Below are 22,352 nucleotides of genomic sequence, written 5' to 3' on the forward strand. Positions count from 1 at the left end.
TTCTGGCTTTTTTCTTTTTGCTTATGTGGTGCTGAGGAATCGAACCCAGGGCCTCGAGCATGCAAGGCAAGCGCTCTACCACTGAGCCACCTTCCCAGTCCAAAATCTGCATTTTTTTTTAAAGACAGGTTCTTGATTTGTAGCCCAGGCTGTCCTGGAACCATCTATTTTCCTCCCCAGATTCTAAAGAAGTATCAGTAGAGACACATATCAGAATGTTTGGCTAAATTCTACTTTTTACTACTATAACTTTTGACTGGGCCCTGGCAACTCTAAAAGCTATTTGTGAATACAAATGGCTCAACAGAGTGTCGTTTGATTGCCTCGTAGGAAAAGAGTCACTTCCTCTGTGTGTGTCTGTGTGTGTGTGTGCGTGTGTGTGTGTGTGTGTGTGTGTGTGTGTGTAGAGGTACTGGAGTCTGAACTCCAGGCCTAGTGCTTGCTTGATTGCCTCGTAGGAAAAGAGTCACTTCGTGTGTGTGTGTGTGTGTATGTGTGTGTGTGTGAGTGTGTGTGTGTGTAGAGGTACTGGAGTCTGAACTCAAGGCCTACTGCTTGCTAGGTAAGTGTGGCACCACCTCCTGCGGAGCCACTTTCTATGAAAAGTGACAGTTGTCCATGATTATCTAGGTTTTGTTTCTCCTCTCTCATTTTCCTTTACTGTGTTTTGAAGAGCCAAGTGCTGAGATGAAAACACTTCCTGTTGCCTTGAAGGAGAATTAGTGCTGACTGTTAAAATGTGCTTACGTTTCAAATATTCAAATTCAGGCAGGCTTAGTACTAAAGCGACACTTTTTAGCAAAGTCAGTTATGACAAATCATTTCCACTTCTTATGGCAACTGAAAAATAAGGTTGATATGGTAAAATGAATAGAAAAGTTAAAGTGACCAAGTTCCTTACCTACAACAATGCCATAGGAAAAGAACAGGAAGTAGATATTAGGGGCAAAACTGCTCAGCATCAAGCCTCCAGCCACCATGAAGCCACTGAAGATTGTAACAGGTCTTGCTCCGAAGGATGAGACACAGACACTACAGACTGGACCTAAAAAGGAATCGAATAAATAGAATATTCAACACCTTTCCCCACAATCTCATGAACCATCCATTGTACTTTTAAAATTATATGTCTACCAAAACATCATGACAAAATAAACATGAGCAAATCCGAGTACTTATTTTGTGTTAGATAGTATGCAAGGACTTCATATTCGTAATCTTACTTAAAGTTGCTTTTCATAGGGCTCAAACTCAGGGCCTGGGAATTGTCCTTGAGCATTTTTTTTTGCTCAAAGCTAGCACTGTACGACTTGAGCCACAGTTCTACTTCTAGCTTTTTGGTGGTTAGTTGGAGATAAGTCTCACAGACTTTACGGCCTGGATTGGATTTGAACCAAAATCCTCAGCTCTTAGGTGCCTAGGTTGTTAAGATTACAGGCCTGAGCCACATGCCCAGCCTCACTTTGTTTTACTTTTACTGTACTGATGGAAGGTAGGCACTATTATTACTATCAAGTTTTTGAAAGGAAATTAAGGGATGGCAAAATCATTTAGTGAAGAAATGAAACTTCCCTGTGTCAGACATATACTACTACACCCAGCCAATGATTGAAATGAAATCTTAGGAACTTCTTTTTGCCAGGGGTGACTTAGAACCACGGTCTCCTAATCTCCCTCTCCCCAGTAACTAGAATTACAGACTTATGCCACAGTACCCAGCTGTTCTTTCTCGTCCCTTCTCCTGGAGAAGTTTAAGGAGTGTTGGTGTTTAGTTGGTGTTTTTTCTTTACAAGTCTGGCAGGATTTGCAATGACTCCACCAAGTCCGGTGCTTGTCACCAAGTCCTGTGCTTTTCACTGTTGGGAGATTCTTTATTATTGTTTCTGTCTCATTGGTTGTTAAAGATCAGTTTAAGTAGCTCATATTTGATTCAATTTTGGCAGGTCAAATTCATCTAGAAATGTATTCATTACTTCTTGATTTTCCAATTTATTTGGAGTAGGTTTTCCAATTATTATTTCATGATTCTCTGGATTTCATAGATACTTATTTTTAATTTCTAAGTATTAATTTGGGTCTTTTCCTTCCTCTTTTTGGTCACATTGAACATATTTCCTAATCTTACTCATCTTCACAGAGGACAAACTTTATGCTTCATTGATTCTTGGCAGTTTTTTAGTCTCCATTTTAATCATTTCTGTTATAAGCTGTATCATTTCTTTCCATCTGCTACTTTGGGGTTTGGTTTGTTCTTAGTTTTCTAAGAGTTTTGGCATACATTGACTATGTATTTGAGACCACTCTGGGTTTTGGGTTTTTTTCCTATGTAGGCACTCATATCTATATCAAAGGTGAAAGACCTCTATCACGAGTGTTATAAAATCTGAGGGGAAAAAAAATGAAAGGAAGACAGAATACAGAAATGCCTCCCACGTTCATGGAGTAACATAATTAATACTGTGGAAATGGCTACACCACTGAAAGCAATCTATAGACACAATGCAGTGCTCATCGAAGTCCCAACGTCATTCTTTCCAGAAATAGAAAAAAAATCAATCCTAAAATTCATAGGAAAGCATAAAAGATCCCAAATTGCAAACTTTAACCTCAAGCCAAAGAGCAAATGCTGGAAGTATCACAATACTGGATTTCAAATTGTACTATATAGCCATAGTAACAAAAACAGCATGATATTGGCACAAAAGCAGACATAAAGATCAACAGAATTGAATAAGAGCCCCAAAAATATACTCAGTCCACTACAGTCATGATTTTTGACAAAAGAACCAAAACACACTGGGCCTGTGGCAAGACAGAACATCATGGTAGAAGGGTGTGTTTCCCATGGTTCCCAGGAAGTAGAGAAAGGAAGAGGCCTAGGACAAGACACCTTTCAAAGCATGCCCTACAGGATGTGAGGATGATCTGGGTACATTTGTCACTTCATTGATCAGCCAGATAGCTTCAGCTGATCTGGCTGGTTAGACAGGTACCCCCTTCGTCCATTACTACTCAGTGTATGTTCCTCCCTGTGCTGTTTGTTCAGTTGTACAAGGTGACCTTCCTACATAAGAAAGGGACATCTTTAGTCAAGAGTATACAAGTACTCGTGCTTCATTGGTAGAACCTCCCAGTTCTCAAAGGCTGTGACCTTTACCCTCTAGCTAGGCCTCACCTGTCAAAGTTTCCCAAACAGTGCCACCAGTTGTCGATCAAGCCCTTGGCACATGAGCCTGAAGGGGACATCTCAAAACAGGTAGCGTTGAGAAAGAAATTATTATCTTTGGGGGGAAAAAGTGTAACCTCTTTACATTTCTCACGAACATTTAAGAAAAGCTGGGTGCTGGTGGCTCACACCTGTAATTTTAGCTACTCAGGAGGCTGAGATCTGAGGATCATGGTTCAAAGCCAGCCAGGGCAAGAAAGACTCTGATCTCCAATAAACTACTCAGAAAAAGCCAGAAGTGGAAGTTTAAGAGAGATCCAAGATCACAAGCCTGGCAACATCTGCTGCATTAAAGCCATAAATTGGTGTATGGTATGATAGGCACAATGGCAACCAGGTTGTGGACCTGCCACAAATGAGGATTTCCTGACAGAGGCAATCAAGCCCCTGAGACCACTATCCCCCCAGTTCTCATGAAGGAATCCCACCGCGTGGCCTCCTCCAGGCTGTTCAGTTCCTCCTGTCTTGAGTTAGTAGACATCATGAATCTCAAGTACATTAATGTGAGAAAGAAAAAGGCACTCACTCAAATCCTTATTGTGATTGAGTTTCTTACTGATGGCTTGGTTTGGTGATATTGATATAGAAAAACCAGATATCCCTTGTTCTCACCAGTCCTGGAACTGCCTGGTGTACAGGAAACTGGCCAATGTGATGAATCCCATGGGCATCAATTCACTGTTCACTCCTGAACGAGTGAACAGTGCTTCAGGTAATGCTGAAGCCCAGCTCCACTGGCACTCACAACCCTCAACAATGAGGTTGGCCATACAAACTCATCTTATTTACCTGGGAATAAGTTTACTGGCTCATATGAGCAATCTGAAGGCTGGAAGAATGGAGGTGGAGAGACAGTTAAATCTCTCTTGACTACAAAACTACAGAATGACAAAAAAAAGACAGAAAGAAAGATAGACAGACATACAGAGAGGGAGGAAGGGAGGAAAGAAAGAAAAAAAGAGAGAGAGAAAGAAAGAAAGAAAGAAAGAAAGAAAGAAAGAAAGAAAGAAAGAAAGAAAGAAAGGAAGGAAGGAAGGAAGGAAAGAAGGAAGGAAGGAAAGAAAGAAAGAAAAAAGAAAGAAAGGAAAGAAAGAAGGAAGGAAGGAAAGAGAGAAAGAAAGAAAAAAGAAAGAAGGCAGGAAAGGAAGGAAGGAGAGAAAGAAAGAAGTAAGGAAAGGAAGGAAGGAAAGAGAGAGAAAGAAAGGAAAGAAAGAAAGAAGGAAGGAAAGGAAGAAAGGAAAGAGAAAGAAAGGAAGGAAGGAAGTCCCTTTTGTTTCAGCTACTAGATTGTCTGAAAAGTTACCCTATCCTTGTCTTTGAATTTGAAGTGAAAAGGTGTTCAGGCTTATCTTAAAATACCACAAAACCAAGGTAGTCCTCTAGTTCAGTTCCCTTCCATTTCTCCTAAGAAACAAAAACAACAGGAAACATATAAGAGATTTATTGCAAGGAATTGGCTTAGGCGACAGGCCAGGTGAAACCTGCCTAGCTAGGCAAGTCCAAGGTCTATAGGGCAGGCCATCAGGAAGGGCAAGTTGGGACTCTCAGGTAAAAGCTGAAGCTGCAGGTTTTGGATAGAATTTCTTCCTCTGAGACAGCTCATTTCTTCTCTTACAACCTTGCAATAGATTGAGTCAAATCCAACCAGATTATCCAGGATAAACTCCCTTTCTAAAAGTTAACTAGTTGCTGACCTTGTTCACATCTATGAAATACCTTCACAGCAATACCTAGATTAGATTGCATAACCAGGGAACACAGCCTACTCAAGTTGATGAATAAAAGCTGTCTTCTCCACCAGAAGGATCACTCCCCCTGAAGTGTGTGCTCTCGGTCTTTGCTTTCAGGGATTCTGCATGTACTGTCCTCTCTGCCTATCCACCTGCAGTCTAATCTCCTGTCTGGCCCACCTCAGACTGTCTCTATAAAATCTGCAAAGGAAAAACAAAATGAGGTAGCTCTGGTTTGGAGTGCTTAACATGGCATGGGGAGGCCATAGTTCATCAGCTCTCAGGCACGCCCATTGATGGCAAACACACCCACCCGAGGGTGCGGTTTGATCTCTAAAACCTTGTTAACCTCTGCTGACCTTCTTTTAATGAACTTCTTCCCCTAAACTGCTTAGAGACTAAGACCACATCCAGCCCTTCCCTTTCAGGACTGCCCTTTGCCAGCCTAATCATAATAACTAACAAATGATGTGTCTGAGAGTTATCCAAAGCATGCAAAAGTGAAATCTAAATAGAAAAAGCTTAAGCCAGCCGGGCTCTGGTGGATCACACCTGTAATCCTAGCTACTCAGGAGGCTGAGATCTGAGGATCACAGTTCAAAGCCAGCCCGGGCAGGAGAGACCGTGAGACTCCTATCTCCAATAAACCACCAGAAAACCAGAAGTGGCGCTGTAGCTCAAGTGGTAGAGCGCTCACCTTGAGCTGAAGAGCTGAAGGACAGCGCCCAGGCCCAGAGTTCAAGCCCCACAACGGACAAGAAAAAAAAAAGAAAGAAAAAGCTTAAGCCAGGCACTGGTGGCTCATGCCTGTAGTTCTAGCTACTCAGAGGCTGAGATCTGAGGAGGATCATGGTTCAAAGCCAGCCCAGGCAGAAAGTCTGTAAAACTCTTATCTCCAATAAACTACCAGAAAACCTGAAGTGGCACTGTGGGTCAAGTGGTAGAGCATTCACCTTGAACTGAAGAGCTGAGAGACAGAGCTCAGGCCCAGAGTTTAAGTCCTATGACCGACAAATATAAATAAAGAAAGAAAAATAAAAAGCTTAAACCAGTGACAGTTTCCAATGAAAAATCTCTTTGAGACTTTAGGAGGGGAATAAAATCCTGATGCTGGGCTGAGAAGGTGGTTCAGTGGTAGAGTGCTTGCCTTGCATTCATGAGGCCTTGGGTTCGATTCTTCAGCACCATATAAGCAGAAAAAGCCGAAGTGGCGCTGTGGCTCAAGTAGTAGAGTGCTAGCCTTGAGCTGAAGAGCTGAGGGGCAGTGCCTAGGCCCAGAGTTCAGGCCCCATGACTGACAAAAAATAAAAAATAAAAAAAATCCTGATGCTGAAGGTATTGCTCAGTGGCAGCAGGTACTCTTTGTCTCATTGATAAGAACTGAAACACTAAGAACAGGTCTCCATCTGGTCTCTATCTTTAAGCTTGTCCCAGTCTTCTCCGGTGTCAACAGTATTATTGATCTTGTTTCTCCAGAACAGAGTTGTCTTGAAAGTGGATGATCAGAGTGGCTCACATACTGTTTATATGCTGCTTGCTAATACAATACAACCACAATATTCAAGATAACTTCTAATTTATAAGTAGAAATAAATAAAGAAGACCAGCATTGAGTATGTCCAGTAGAGTCAGTTATGTTTACAACTGAACTCAGTGTCTGAAGTGTGTATGTGCATGCAAGTACACATGCTCTTCTACAAGTCTTAGCTCTTTGACCAGATCCAAGGTCCTCTTCAGACTAGTAGATGATATCGGACCTAGAAAAGTTAAGCAACTTGCATGAGATCATCTAGCTAAATTGTGGCAGAACTAGGACTTGACTTAGCCTGACTTCACTACAAGCTCTTTGGAGTACTTATTATCTCCTAAATTTTGGTATGACTTGCCATCTCTCTAGCCCCTACAAACCATCTTTCTTTCTTCCTTCCTTCCTTCCTTCCTTCTTTCCTTCTTTTCTCTTTCTTTCTTTCTTTTTTTCTTTCTTTCTCTCTTTCTTTCTTTCTCTCTTTCTTTCTTTCTCTCTCTCTCTTTCTCTCTTTTTCTCTCTTCCTTCTTTCCTTCCTTCCTTCCCTCTCTCTTTCTCTCTCTCCCTCCTTTTTTCTCTTCCTTGGATTTGTGATCTAAGTAGTTGTACAGGGTCCAGATCTTAGAAGGCTCTCACTCTTGGTTTAATGCTCTGCTATCCCTATCTTGAAAGTCTTAATTTTTTTAGGGATCTTGCATTTTGTTTTGCACTTGTCCTACAAATTTTGTAACCAATCCTGCTTAAAAAGGAAGGTGGCTTCCCCTGGCCTTCAAGACATGATTACCCACCTAGAAATGTGACAAAAGTATAGAGCTACAGGTCAATTTCTAAGGGACGGTCAGCCCCAGCTCTGACACAAATTTCTCATTCCCCATTACCGTTAACCCTGATATCAACTACTTGATAGACAGATGAAGTCTTGTTCCCTAAGGATATACAAAGTGAGACATCATTTCAATATCTTTGGCCCTTGTGGGGAGGGAGGGGAATTGCATTTCTATTTAAGTCTATGCTAACAGAAATGGTGAGTTAGAAATGTTTCCAAAATTCCTCTCCACAGCCAGGCACTAATGGCCCAGGTCTGTAATCTTAGCTAAAAGGATCATAGTTCAAAGCCAGCCTGGGCAAGAAAGTCCATGCAACTCTTATCTTCAATTCACCATCATCAAAAAAAAAAAAAAAGCTATAAATGGAGCTGTAGCTCAAAGGGTAAAGCTATAACTTTGAGCAAAAAAAAACCTCAGTGATAATACCCACGCTTTTAGCTGAAGCCCAAGGACTGGCACACATACACACAAAAAAATTCCTCTCTATGGGTTGGTTTCTAGAAAGCAGAAGTGTACTTTTAGTTCCTTTACAGACATATCAAATTAACATTTACTTGTACTTTGAGAGCTTTGTAAACAATCCCTAGTTTAAAAAACTGTCTCAAATAAATCTTGGGCAATATAGCACTGTGGTTTCATTCGTTTAGTTATGCTTAGTTCTCTTATTTGGCATGGCCAGCTGCTCTGGCATTGTTTTTCATGTCCTGTGTGTCTTGTTTTTAATTTGACAAAACAGTACAAGAACTAGATGCAATTATTTTTTATTTAAATATCCAAGAAATATTATATTTAAAAGAAGAATGCTATTGTACTTTGTTTTAAGCAGAAAACCCTTAGAAAAACCACATTTGATATTCCTATTTTCTCCACTAGGTGAATATGGTAACTCATGCTTGTAACCTAGTAATCAGGAGGTTGAGGCCAGGCAGGACTACATGGTGAGACCCTGTCTCAAAAAGCAAGCACTGGGGCTATCGCTGAGTAATAGAGCATTCGTCCAGGGCTGGGAAGGTGGCTCAGTGGTAGAGCACTTGCCTTGCATGCTGGAGGCCCTGGGTTCAATTCCTTAGCACCACATAAGAAAAAAGCTGGAAGTGGCACTGTGGCTCAAGTGGTAGAGTGCTAGCCTTGAGCTGAAGAGCTGAGGGACAGCACCCAGGCCCAGAGTTCAGGCCCCATGACCGGACCCCCCCCAAAAAAAAGAGCATTCATCCAGCATGTATAGGGCCCTGGGTTTGATTCTCAGCACTGCCAAAAGAACTCAAAACAACAAAAGAATAGTAATTATGATTTGCTCAAGGAGTCAAGACAAGTTCACAGCACACGGGACGAGAATCTGGGTCTACAGCTCCCATCAGCACTGAAATCAAACCAAGTAAGTTAGAGATGAAACCTAAATATTACTATAGAATTAACACAATGGCTCCAAAAATTGAAGTCACATATAATGGTAACAGGAATGAAAAATCTTCTGCTGTTCTCTCTAAAAATGATAGATCACCATTGTGTCATATGTAACCATTTAGCAAATTGTTATTTGTGAAGACACTCAAACCAAAACACATATCTCTTACACATAATTCTGTAGGCTAAACCTTAATAGTACTATCTTTGTAAGACAGGACTATGACTTTTTAGATCATATTTTTCCAATGAAGCAGGGCATGTGATTTGAACCCAGTGTAGCTGGATCAGAAGAGTCATCAAGAGCTCACAGGACTGTGGGGGGGCGGGGGGGAAGGGGGGTATCATCCAGTCCTTTGTGTACTCACATATCTTGGACATACCTGCCACACTACCTTCATCTCCCTCACTTGTTTGAGTTTATGAATCATGAATATATATTCCTCACTAGGCAATGCGCCCCTTAAGAGAAGGAACCATATGCTTTCAATTCATCTTTTCATTTCTAGCATCTTACATAGTACCTGGTACATAGTAGTAAGTACATGAATAAATGCTACACCTGAGAATAAATGTATATGTCAACTCACACAGGATCATAGATATATACACACACATATATAGAATATGTTTGTAACTGTGAGACTATCTGAGGAATTTGGAAGCAGAGGAGAAAAGAATGATAGAGGGTGAAAAATACAGAAATACATCATATCCATAAATACTGATAACAAAATGGAACTCACTGATTGCTATTGAATAATAGAAGCAGTAGGGAATGAGGAACATGAGAAGTTGAGAAGCAGTCAATATAATTAAATACAAAATTTGCTTGTTTGAAATACCACAGTGAAAACTGGACAACATACACTTAATTAATCAAAGGATTGTAAGCCAGGTCTTGTCTGGACTGTGAGTACTTGTGGAGGGGGGCAATAGAAAGAGTAAGGAGCATAGATAGGCCCAAATGCTCCATGTACATGTGTGAAAATGAAATAATGAAGTTTAATGAGATTGATTTGGTAAGGATAAGAGAGAAAGACAAAGGGACTGAGTTTGATTAAGGTACATTATATCGTGTCAGGATGATAACCAGACATGATAGCAACTCATGATGCTAATAAAAATATTTGAGAAAAAAAAGAAATGAGTGAACAAAATGATTGACTACAATTACAGAATTTCTATTCTTTCATACCAATTTATTGCAGTAAGACAGTGGTGCTGTAATCCCAATGACATCAGGAAAATATATACTGTTCTTAAATTGTTTAAAGCTTTCTCAGTCTTGTACAATGTTTAATGATGAAGCAAATGTAATTAAATAATAAATGAATATGAATAGACATAAATTTTTCCACTTACTTGCAAGCAATCCAACTCCACTTGCCAGAGATCCGACCCAAGCTGTTTTTCCTTTCCCTTCACCAAAGGCATCCAACCATTCTACATACAACACTCCAACAGCCAGTGGGGAGCCATAACACAGGAACTGAGTGAAGAAGGAGACAGCCACAATCACCCAGCCCCATCCACCATCAGGTGACTTTTTAAATTCCATTGTAAGGTACAACAAAGGTGGTGTGTCTCTCTAGGGCCTAGTGAACAAACACACAGAAAGAAACAGAAAAGTACATTTAAGACTGTGGTAGAGTATTCTGAATTAAAATATTTTCTAAACAATCACAAAACCAGGGGCATATCAAGTTAACTTCCAAATTTCACTTATGCTTTGTTTAAGTCATGCATTCACTTTGCATTTTAAATGCAAAACACAGGAAGTGAAATATCTGCTTCCACCCTTATCACCTGCCATCACATTCCCATCTTTTCCCAGCCATGGGAAGGATTTTTGGGGGGTTTTTGTTGTTTTGTTTTATTGTGAAAATACCATACAGAGGGGTTACAATTACATGGGCAAGATAGTGAGTACATTTCTTATCAAGCATTGTTGCCTCCTCCTTTCTTTCCCCATACCATCCCTTCCCTTCTCCACCCCCCACCCCCACACCTCCTACCACCCCCCACCCTCCCAACCCCACACCCCGCCAAAGTTGTAAAGTTCATTTTTCAACATAACATCTTGTACATCTCATTGTTGTAATGGGTCCACCTGTATCCCTATTTAAACAGTTTGTTTTTTCCCTTCCCCTCCACAAATTATACCAACATCAAATAGAGTGAAAGCAGGGCTTATACCCTGGGAGAGATACATACAAAGCAACAAAGAAATCATCTTATAAATATGTTGGAAACAATAGCAAGAAAGAAAAAAAACATTTGAATCCTTATCTTGGGGTTCGTTTCACCTAACACCAACTTGTCTGACAGTTTCTGTTTGTCTCAGACATATACTAGTTATTGCAAATAAGGAAACCATGAGACCTATATTTCTTTGGGCCTGGCTTACTTCACTTAATAAGGATTGGTTTTAGTTTCTCAGTTTTTCATCTCTTTTTTTTATTTTTTTATTTTTTTTAGTTCCAGTCATGGGGCCTGAACTCTGGGCCTGGGCGCTGTCCCTCAGCTCTTCAGCTCAAGGCTAGCGCTCTACCACTTGAGCCACAGCACCACTTCCGGATTTTTTTTCTTTTTGCCTATGTGGTGCTGAGGAATCAAACCCAGGGCCTCATGCATGCAAGGCAAGCGCTCTACCACTGAGCCACCTTCCCAGCCCCAGTTTTTCATTTCTTGAGCACCCCAGGATGAAGACTAGCAGCAAGCAGGGGACTTGTTAGAGCTGTTCTTGAGTAGGTACACACCACAACCTTCACCAAGTTGAGAGTCTGTGCAGTTTCTTTACACCCATACAAGCCAAACCAAGCAAACGTTCCAAGGTTTCCCTCTTTCAAAAAGCAACAGCATATGCGCCTAACATTCTGCACCTTATTTTCACCTGCTTAACATCCTTACACACAAAATTAGAGAGTCTAAAATGCAGGCAGTAGGGCAACACACTTGTGTAAACAGAATAATTCAAATAAGTCAATGATTTCCAGATACAGAAATTCTTTGAATTAGACATATTCCTGCATCAAAAAAAGGACTTTTTCTAGTACGTGCTCTATTATAAAAGTAAACCATACAATTCTGGTCCTTCTAAGGACAATTCAGCACTTTAAAATTCCCACTCATAATCTTTCTTAAAAAATATAGTTTCTCTTATTCTTGGCAGTACTCCATTTTGAACTCAGGGCCTTGTGCATTCTAGGCTGATGTTTTACCATTGAGCCATCACTCTAGGCCTTCTATTCATTGGTTATTTGTGAGATAGGGTCTTATTTCCTGCTGAGCACACACTTGGACTGCCATCCTCCTATTGTTCACTCTCCTTTATAACTAATATGACAAATGTGTGCCACCACACCCAGCTATTTATTGCTGAGTTGGAATCTCGCAGACTTCTCTGCCTGGGCTGACCTGACACTGCAATTCTCCTGTGGCTTCCCACGCATAGCCAGGATGACAGATGTACAACACTGCACACATCTACTGGTTCAAAGAACTGTTTTGCCTGGGCTGGCCTGAAGCTAGGCTCTTCCTGATCTCAGTGCCAAGTTACTAGGATTATAGGCATGAGCCACCATTATTCATCGAGGTAGCATAGGATAGTAATAGCCAAACATCTGAAGAGATTATGAGGGTGTTTAAAGACAAATGTATATGAGATCATCCTTCATTTCATCCTTTAAATTATAGACTTTGGAGAAAAGCACACAATAACATAGGTAGAGCAACAGAATCATGGAGAACAACAGGGTTTTCTGGAAGGTGATCATGTCTATCGCCAGTTCTCAAATCTATGTTGACAGAAATTCCTGTCTACACCAAATACCTTAGCTACACCTTGCTTTGCCATACCATGACTTACATGCCATCTCAACACATTGGATGGGAGCCAGAGAAATTCTCACAGTAAATATTTAGGAGGGCAAACCTTTGAACTAGGAAGTTATATACTAACTTGTTCTACCAAGGCAAGCTTTTATGAAGTTGACTACTTCCTCCTCATTCATCATGTCATCATTTAAGACACGTACCATCTCAATAGAACATGCTAGAAATGGCTGAAATCACCACCGAGTGATTTCTTGTTTTCATTTTATTCCTGTAGTTTTCTTTTGTCGCTTCAGGTACCTTTCACCTGCCATTTCTCTCACAGTCTATTCAAGGTAACTGCACAATTAGGCTGGTCTTCTGTATCAGTCAGCTTTGTGTCACTGTGACAAATAGTTGAGAGACTAGCTTAAAGAGAGGAAAGTAACCACAGACTAGCTTAAAGAGAGGAAAGTAACCACAGTCTCAGTCTGTGATCACTGGCTCCATTACTGTGGTCATAGCGGCACAATAGTGGTATAGTTGTGGGAGGAGCTACTCACTTCAGGGCTGCCATCAAACAGAAACAGAAGTATAGAAAAGGTCAGGTCTCCAATGCATCCTTCAAAAGCAAGCTCTTAGTGAGCTTTCTCTAAATAGGCTCCACTTCCTACTTTTCCCCAACCTCCCAATAATGCCATCAAATTATGAATCCAACAAGAATTGACCAAGTCAAGCCCTCAGAATCCAATCAGTTCCCCCAAACACATTAACTGGCAGTACACATTCCCAATACATGCACAAGCCCATAGGGGATACTCAAACCATAACATTTTCATTTCCCCCTTTTTTGTAATGGTACTGGACTTCCTTTAGGAGACATGTCTGGCCCCATGAGTACAGGGTTGGTAGAACTGTTCGTCAAGGGCCTAATCCTTAGGGAGTAGGATGTTTACCTATGAACTGGCAGTGAATATCACTGATATTCAGATCATAGTTCACCCTGCGCCTACCTACCTAGAAGTAGAGTCTAGAGCTGGCTGTTCTGTTAACTTTACCCTGCCATTTATATTGCTCAACAGAAAACTTATTTACACCTCAACAATCTTTACCCATCATCACATCTAGGTTTTAAGTAGAAAGAGAAAAGGCAGTTCTTGTAGGCAGCAAGTTAGGAAAGCTGAACAAGATGCTGATAGGGAATAGCCTCTTGGACTGCTGACCTTAGTAGAATAACTTCTGGCCTACAACAGCATCTTGCTGACCCATAGCTCACAGAAAATGACAGCTCTGGTCTGACCGTCCAAAGCCAAGAAAGGAAGACATCCTCCCCTCAACCCCCATGACAGCATAACCTAGTCTCATAAGTTAAGGACACCCTACCTAGTTTCTCAGGATTCATCTGCTCCCTGCCTGCAGACTTCAGAAAAGCTGGAGGTCTTGAGACCCTCAGCACAATTGCTCCTTCTTGAGTCTGACTGCTCTCCCCTCTGGATAGAGCATTTTTGCCCTACATTCACTCTGTTTATATTAATAATTAAGTCTCCTCTGCATCTCCTCTGTATCCCTTGAACTCTTTCTGCCCACCCTCACCTGGTCAACTGAATCCTGTGACATGATGACCAAAACAAAAGGTATATATTTTTCTTTTGTCTATAAAATGTTTGGGGAAGGAGGAGGGAGGAGTCAGGAGGTGGGGAGGGAAGGGATGGTAGGGGAAAAACGAAGGGGTAACAATGCTCCATAGGAAATGTACTCATTACCTTACTCATGTAACTATAACTCCTCTGTACAGTATCTTTACAATATGTATGTGTGTGTGTGTATACATACATATATATATATATATATATATATATATATATAATGTTTTGGGAAATGAAGAAGGGGAATAATGTCTGTGATACAAGATTTAAGAGATAAATACATCCACTTATCTGCATATTAGCAAAAGATTAATGAAAATAGAATAAATAATAGAATTATTAGAACTTTGCATGAGAATTTTTTTTTCCTAAGGGCTCTTTAGCACAGATAGTAGTGGACAGATCCTTCCCTATACCTGGCAGCCTGGAGTAGGAAGCTGCCAGTCCTTTCTTTGATAATTGGCCTAAGTGTTCTCATGGAAGCCTGGATGTTTTGAATCCACTTTAGAGACATTCTAAGACTTTAATTTTGAGGGCCGCCACAATTCCTGCTCCAAAAGACTATATTCCAGTCACAGCTACTTCAAAAACCTTGTTCCAGCCTTGGAAGGCAGCATCCCAGGGGAAACAAGCCTGGGCAAACTTTTAGATGACCCTTCAGCTATTCTTTCTCAAGATAAGAAAGAAAATACCATCTCAGTAAGTCAGCAAGAAGCCAGTGATTGCAGATACTAGAAGCTGTGCTATGATTGGTATGAATATAGTCCTTCATTTGCATATCACACCCATGCACACACACTCCTGGGTGCTTAGGCAGGCTGTTCATCTCACTTTTCAAGCCAACCAGAAGTTAATTTCTCTGTACTGCCCCTGTGTTATTGCAACATTAGACCCAAAAAAAGACTTCTCCTGGATGATCTTTTCTTTGCCTACTTCTGATTTGTCTCATAGTGGAACAGTCTGAGCTGGTAACAGGAAGAGGAGATAGTGGAGCAGTGCAGCCGCAAAAGTGGTTGCTGTAGGCAGAAGCAGTGGGAACAGAAGCAACAGAAACAAAGAAAGAAGGCAAGATGAGGCAGAAAGCCAAGAAGGCAGTGGACAAAACACTAGAGCTTTCAGTCACTAGAAAAGTTCCTAGAGCCACTGAACCTTGAAGACCGAGGGTCCCAACACCTAAGCCTCAAGAGCTGCAATACTAACTGATGTAAATGTCGAGGGCCCCAAAACCCAAGGCTTAGAACTATAATACTAGTTGGCACTGGCTGCTGCTGTCCCTAGTTGCTACTTAGAGCCAAGGCTTTCACGAACTACAAAATGCTGGCTGCTGGCAGTCAGAACCCAAAGAAGCAAGTTTCATACCTGAGCATCCAGAATTAGCTCTCTGACTTCCAAGGCCCAGTTTCCATGAAGACTCTAGTTCTCCATGAGTGGAGCTTAATGGTCTCTGAGTCTGTCAGCCCAGCTCATAAGCTGTTAGCACTCAAGGACCCAGGACTACCAACAGTAGAAATTCTATTTCTATCAAATTGCAGTTTCTTTACCCACTTATAATTTCCATCCAAATAGAGAAAAGATATACCAGCTAGCTCACTGGGAACACTTCCATTACTAAAACTGTAATGTGTTTCAAAAATTCTAAGAGAAAGAAAAAACTGATTTCATAAATCTATGTCTTGCCTATATAATGCTATATATTTGAATCTTTAAAGACCCAGCTATTACCCAAGTCTTTTGTTTTTCCTATAAAGGAAAAGGTCTTGTAAGGAGCAGGAATCCAATCACAAGCACAAACCTGTGCTCCTCACATCCAACCACATAACCCAGCCTTTGGACCATCAGGCCCCAGAGGTGAGGGGCAGCTGGAATAGCCTTTTCCAACCTGCCTACTTGACAAATTCTTGTTCTACTTTCAAAACTGAGCCCAATTTTTTTCCTTGACACTGTCATAAAACTCTCCAATAGTTAAGTCTTAGCCCCTCTGGGCTCTCACAGCAAGGCTGACCTTAAATAGATAACATTTATTATAATTGATAACTACCATTTTAAGGGCTCTAACCCTAAAGCCCAGCCTATATCCCTAGCACTAAGAATAATGATTGATGCATTGTAAAAGCTAACAAATCTTTAAGAAATGAAAGTATGAATGCATAGGAAACTCACTCACCTAAATCCCTTGTATCTTTAAATAATTAAATGTCTTTCAACAAATGGCTTTCAATTCAACAAAATGAACTGGGTACATTCCGAAGTATTGTGGGTTACGAAAGATGGGGTCCTTGCCTGTGTGGAGCTGAGTCCACACCACTGTCTCTGAAAAGTTAGCCAAATGCAATGCCAAAGACAAAGAAATTTGACTTTTTAAAAAAAATTTTTTCTCTTCTTGTTCTGGGGCTTGAACCCAGTACCTCTTGATCAGCTTTTGTGCTCCAGGCTGATGTTTACTTCTCCAGCCACATCTCCACTTCTGTTTTTTGTTTGTTTTTTGATGCTTAAGTAAAGAGTCTCAGACGTTAGTCTTCCCAGGATGGTATCAAACCTTAATCCTCAAATCTTGATCTCCTGAATAGCTAAGATTATAAGAGAGAGCCATCGGAACCTGGCTACAACTAATTTTTCAGATAAATCTATGTTTGCTGACTGAAAAATTACCTGATTCTTCCAGATTTGGTTAAACATTCCTTTTAGTCACTTCAAGTGAAATCTTGTCAATTACAATGTGGATGGAACTGGAGAGTATTATGTGTAATGAAATAGACCACAGTCAGAAAGATATATAGTTCATGATTTTATGTGTTGAAGCTATATCACCTCATAAAAGTAGAAAATAGTACTTCCTTTCTAGTCTAGAGACTAGAAAGGAAGGTAGAGAGAGGGAAAAAGAGAGGTTGGATAATAGGTGTCAAAATTCAGTTAGATAAGAATTAATTCTAATGTTCTATTACAGTAAGGTAATTAGAATCCAGTGTAATTTGTTATTATATATCTTAAAGTAACTGGAAAAGTTCAAAAATATCCAACATATAAAAATGATAAATGTTTGAGGAGATAGGAATGCTATTTTTCCTGATGTGGTCACTATCATTTGATTATCTGTAAACATGCATTTAACTCTCATGTTGTACCCCATAAATGTGCACAAATATTATGTGCCAATTAAAAAGAAAATTCAAATGATAAACAGTTGTTTACCTCCCAGACATGTTCAACCTTTGGTGATAGTTAGCATATTTTTAAAGTGCAAGGAAGTACTAAGTCATTAGAGCCTCGGCTGAGCACAAGGACAAACAGACTCAGAGCTAGCATCCAGAGCCTGTGTTTGTCCTCTGGTGGTCATCTTAGCCTGTGAGGTATGTTCTGTGGCAGTTCTGAACATGCTATCCTCGTTTTGTTTGCTCAGATGTTTCCTTCCTATTGTCAACATCTGCTAGGGACTTCAAGTTAGAGTTAGACCAAATCAGGCTCCTCAAAGTGGAGTCAGTTATTTTGCCTGTTTGGGAAATATTTCATTACCATAAAGCAAAGAACTTATTCCAGTCATCCAAATCTAAGAATGACGTCTTCAACAATACAAAGTCAGGTAACCAGCAGCTCACACCTAGCTACTTGAAAATCTGATCCTAGTTAGAAGCTAGTCTGGGTTTTGAAACTCCATCTTCAAAATAACCATGAAAGCCGGGTGCTGGTGGCTCATGCCTGTAATCCTAGTTACTCAGGAGGTTGAGATCTGAGGATCATGGTTCAAAGCCAGCCTGGGCAGAAAAGTCTGTGAAACTCTTATCTCCAATAAACCACCAGAAAACCAGAAGTGGCTCTGTGACTCAAGTGGTAGAGCACCCGCCTTGAGCTGAAGAGCTGAGGGACAGCGCCCAGGCCCAGAGTTCAAGCCCCATGACCAACCAAAAAACAAAAAACTTGAAAAAGCAAGGCTGGAGGTATGAGCAAGTTAACCTAAACAATCAAACTACAACGCAGTCAAAAAGAAAAGAAAAAAAGAGAATTTGGTTATAATAAAAAAATTACACTACATTGCTCCTAAGAATAATAGTTATTAAAGAAAATTTAGGTTTGAAATGATAAGAAAAACTATTATTTTGGATTTTTTTCTTTATTGATCCATCCAGATATTCTTTTATAAAATCTATATTACCTCAACTCACAAGAGTCAAATCTTTAACTTGTTCATCTCTGTGGAATTTTGATAGCTATGGTTAGAAGAGGGACACTATACATGATGAAATCTTGCCAGGTTGAGGACAATGACCATAAGTCAAGTGTACAAATATTTTGTACAAGTAGAAAGCTAGAAACAATTTCTTAGTATTTGGTTATTTCACTTTGGGATGAGAAAGAAGAATAAGAAAAATGTTTAAAGAAATATTTCTGGGTTCTGGCATTATATCATACAATTGTCCCTAAAATGAAAAATTAACACAAGTAATTCGCTCCTGGAGCCTCTGAATTCAATCAGCAATATGTTCATCATTCAGATCTAGCTCAATGATATGTTTCAGCAAAAGGGAAAGAGATACATTAAGAGACCAAATGGATCCAAGATAAGATTACACTGAAACCAGAAGAGATATAGGAAATCATCTAACCACACATTGGCAACAAGAAGGCTATATCTGGTCTCTAGGTGTGTTTTACTTGATCTGCTCAGTGTTAACATGTTTATTTAAGAAAATTTGAATAGGGCAACCTTTTTAAAGCTAGAAGATTTCCCATTTTAAAAAATCTGAATTTCAGAGTTCTCTCAAAAGATCCAAGTCTTGGTAACACTATGCTCTCATTCTAATACAACCATTAACTAGAACTGAATCAGTTTCACCCTTATTAGATGGGCATAATGTCTCCAGTTCTTCTACTCCCTAATGCCTCCCTAACACAGGACCAAGTCTGACTTGTAGTTAAAGTTTCTCTGGGTTTCCTCCCACTGCCTCTCCCCCATAATTTTGGCTTCTATGCTCATTTATGATATTTCACTCACCTGGGTGAACCTTGTGAACTTGTCATCCATGAACCTTACTCAACCACTCAGTTAACACATGAAAAAACCAAGGTTTCAAGATGCCATGCTAAGGGAGAGAGCAGTATTTAGATCCCTCAGTTAACAATCCATTAGTCATCTAAGTCCTGCTCTCAGATGAGAAAACAGCAGGATATGTTTATTATTCAGAGTCAGAAAATTAGGAAAAGTTTAGAGTCTCAAGAGAATTCAATACAAGCAAAATGAGGGCCAGATGCATACGTACACGTTTAGCATCTCGTCTCTCTAGGCCCAAGCTTGTCCTGCTCATGCTGCTACCAGACTCCTCCTGTAGTTTATCTTCATTCCACACAACCCTACCCAATGATTGGTCCCAGGAGATGTTCTGATAGAAATATATATATATATATATATATATATATATATATATATACACACACACACACACATCTATATGATACTAAAGACACAGAAGTATCCTTTTAGCTTTGTATATGTTTTACGCAATTTACATATAATTATGCATGTCCAATCTGTTGCTTGAATACACTCTTTAGCAAGACATTCAGATATATAGAGCTGTATGTGTGATGATAAAACACAAAAAATATCTGCTTCATTTGGAGATATAACTGGGAATAATGAAATATTGGAATGTGAAATTGGAAATTTCACTGGTTTGCTCTTCATATTTAAAGCTAATGTTTTTCTCATCCCAAGTCCTATCTCTTCTTAAAGAGCTTAAGAATCTATTTTGAGTGGATCAAATACAAATTCATATCATAGTTTTTGTTTGTTTGTTTGGGTGATATTGGTTTGGTGAGGCACAAAGGGTCCAGAATGGCCTTGAACTTATAATTATCCTACCTCAGCTTCTCAAATACTGTTTTTACTGACATGTGCTATCCTACCTTCTCTAGGTAATAATTTTAAGATGCATGAAGACATTGAAATATGCCTTAACATTGATGGTATAGAGTGAAAACAATCCAAATTGTGAGAATGATGACAAAAAAGAAAGAAAATATGCCTCCTGCAGGTACCAGACCGAATTTTTAACTTACACTAAATAGTTATTATGCGGTGCCTGATACTGGTGGCTCACACTTTCAATTCTACTTACTTAGGAGGCTGAAATCTGAGGTTCATGATTCAAAGCCAGCCTATTCAGTAAAGCCAATAAGACAGGTTTTTATCTCCAATTAACTAGTAAAAAACTAAGTGTAAAACAAGTGCCTTGAGTGGTGACGCACCAGCCTTGAGCAAAAAAGCTAAAGTCTACAAGCCAGTCCCTGAGTTTAAGTTCCACTATCAGCACATAAGAATAGTTACGTGTGATGCTTTATTATGTAACAGCACAATAGTTCAAAGGACAAGCTCTGGAGATTAATTGGGTTCAAACCCTGGCTCTATTTATTTGAGCAAACTTACCAGATTTCTCAGTCTAAAATTAAAATGGTGTGTCTTAATAAAAAAATATAGGGCTACCTTGACATGCATGTCTAATAACTGTTACTCCTGTTACTAACAATTAAAACATAGAACAGAAAGTGGCCTAGGAAAGTGTCAATGGTTCCCCATCCAAGATCTGATCAACCTGGAAGTTATCCTATCATAAAATGCAGATTAGAAGGAAAAACAGAGCTGAATTTGAATAAAGCAATGAAAAGTATTCTAAACAGGCTACTCTTTTAATAGCAACATTTATGGAAGACAAAATCAAGGACATTTTAATCACTTATTTTAAGAAGAAATTCACAAAACTAACTTTCAAGGCAAGCAATATAGTTAGTTAACCCTGTTGCAATTGTCAGCAAAGATATAATACTGATACTCAATTTAACTTCTTAACATAGGATACTTGTCATTTTTCCCACAATCTAGCCCCATTCCCACCTCCCAGTCTTACCGATTTTAAATTCCAGGTTCTGCTTCCTTTGTGTACAACAGCCTTCCACACTTGTGCTATGCTACTTCCCCTCTGTCAGGGAAATCCCCTCCCTCTTCAAGTCCTAGCTGAAATGCTGCGCCTGCCACAACACTTTTCTGCTTATAACCTCCAGTGAACCTCTCCTTTTCTTTGTCCTTCAATAGCACACAACTGATGCTGTCATGTGACTTCATTTGTGCTAGTTTATATTATAGATATTTGTAAACATGCCCGTCTTCCTCACTAGACTAAACTCTTTAAGGAAGGAACCAGACCTTGTTTTTCCTTGAATTCAACTTTAAGTTATAGTTCAATCCCTTTTTCCACAGAGAATGTATTTATGTCTACAAAGAGGCTCCCAAAGAAAACATCAGGGAGCTCACAATGCACGCATTTTTATATTTATTTTTGCAAACTTTAGTTATAATCTAAATCAGTAGAAGATACTTCCCTAGAAAATATTTTTCTCTGAAGCAGGCTACTTTAGTTCACCTTCCTCTGGCCCTTCTATACTCAACTGTATTCTATGAATAAACTCCAAAATCCTCTCATAAGAAAGACTATGGATTTTTTTTCAGAGTTTAAAAGATAAGGGTGAGGAATTAAAACTTGTAAATCTCACCATTTCTAATGTTTGTCTAGTTCCAGTTTCATGACCAGATCCATCTCCTAAACATTATGTTCTGTTCCACTAAGCATGCAGATAACAACCAATGCATAAACACTATTGCCATTGATGTCTCAAATCCAGAAGCTAGTAAAGACTTCCTAATGCCCTGATCTACCGACCACCCCTTTTCCCTTCCTGATACTTGTCCTTTAGACATAAAGAGCCCCAGAGAAGGAACCAAGAAACCTCTTCTTAGGCCATCAGTGGTGCTGAAAGCATGAATTGTGGGTTAAGCAATTTTATTATCTATCTTCTATTTCCAAGAACTTTTTTGGGGGGAGGGGGTTGTTTCTGGTAGTGAAATGAGCATCAAACCTATTATCTGCAATATTGCGTATTGTTTAATCTGTAATTCTGTAATGAATGATCAGTCCTTTCACTTCTTAACTTCTCCAGCTTTATTATCATCTGGCAGAATCTTTGAGTGCAAGAATTCATTTTTTAAAAAAAATTAAACGTTTATCCAGATACATCGAGATTTAAAAATAAATATTGCTAGCCGGGCGCTGGTGGCTCACGCCTGTAATCCTAGCTACTCAGGAGGCTGAGATCTGAGGATCATGGTTCAAAGCCAGCCCGGGCAGGAGAGAC

General features: G+C 39.8%; 1 protein-coding gene across 1 annotated transcript in view; it reads right to left on the minus strand.

Moving 5' to 3' along the window:
- Positions 1–21,182, minus strand: part of Slc16a9 (solute carrier family 16, member 9) — a 35,468-nt gene extending 14,286 nt beyond the window's left edge. The window contains exons 1-3 of the mRNA XM_013017229.1: positions 21,071–21,182; positions 10,078–10,310; positions 902–1,045 (exon numbers count right to left, since the gene is read on the minus strand). Coding sequence (XP_012872683.1) covers positions 902–1,045; positions 10,078–10,273 — 340 coding nt within the window. The 5' untranslated portion in view covers positions 10,274–10,310; positions 21,071–21,182. The remainder of the gene's footprint in view (positions 1–901; positions 1,046–10,077; positions 10,311–21,070) is intronic.
- Positions 21,183–22,352: the final 1,170 nt, after the last annotated feature.

The sequence above is a fragment of the Dipodomys ordii genome, unplaced genomic scaffold, assembly GCF_000151885.1.
Source record: "Dipodomys ordii isolate 6190 unplaced genomic scaffold, Dord_2.0 Scaffold34, whole genome shotgun sequence".
Classification (NCBI taxonomy): domain Eukaryota; kingdom Metazoa; phylum Chordata; class Mammalia; order Rodentia; family Heteromyidae; genus Dipodomys; species Dipodomys ordii.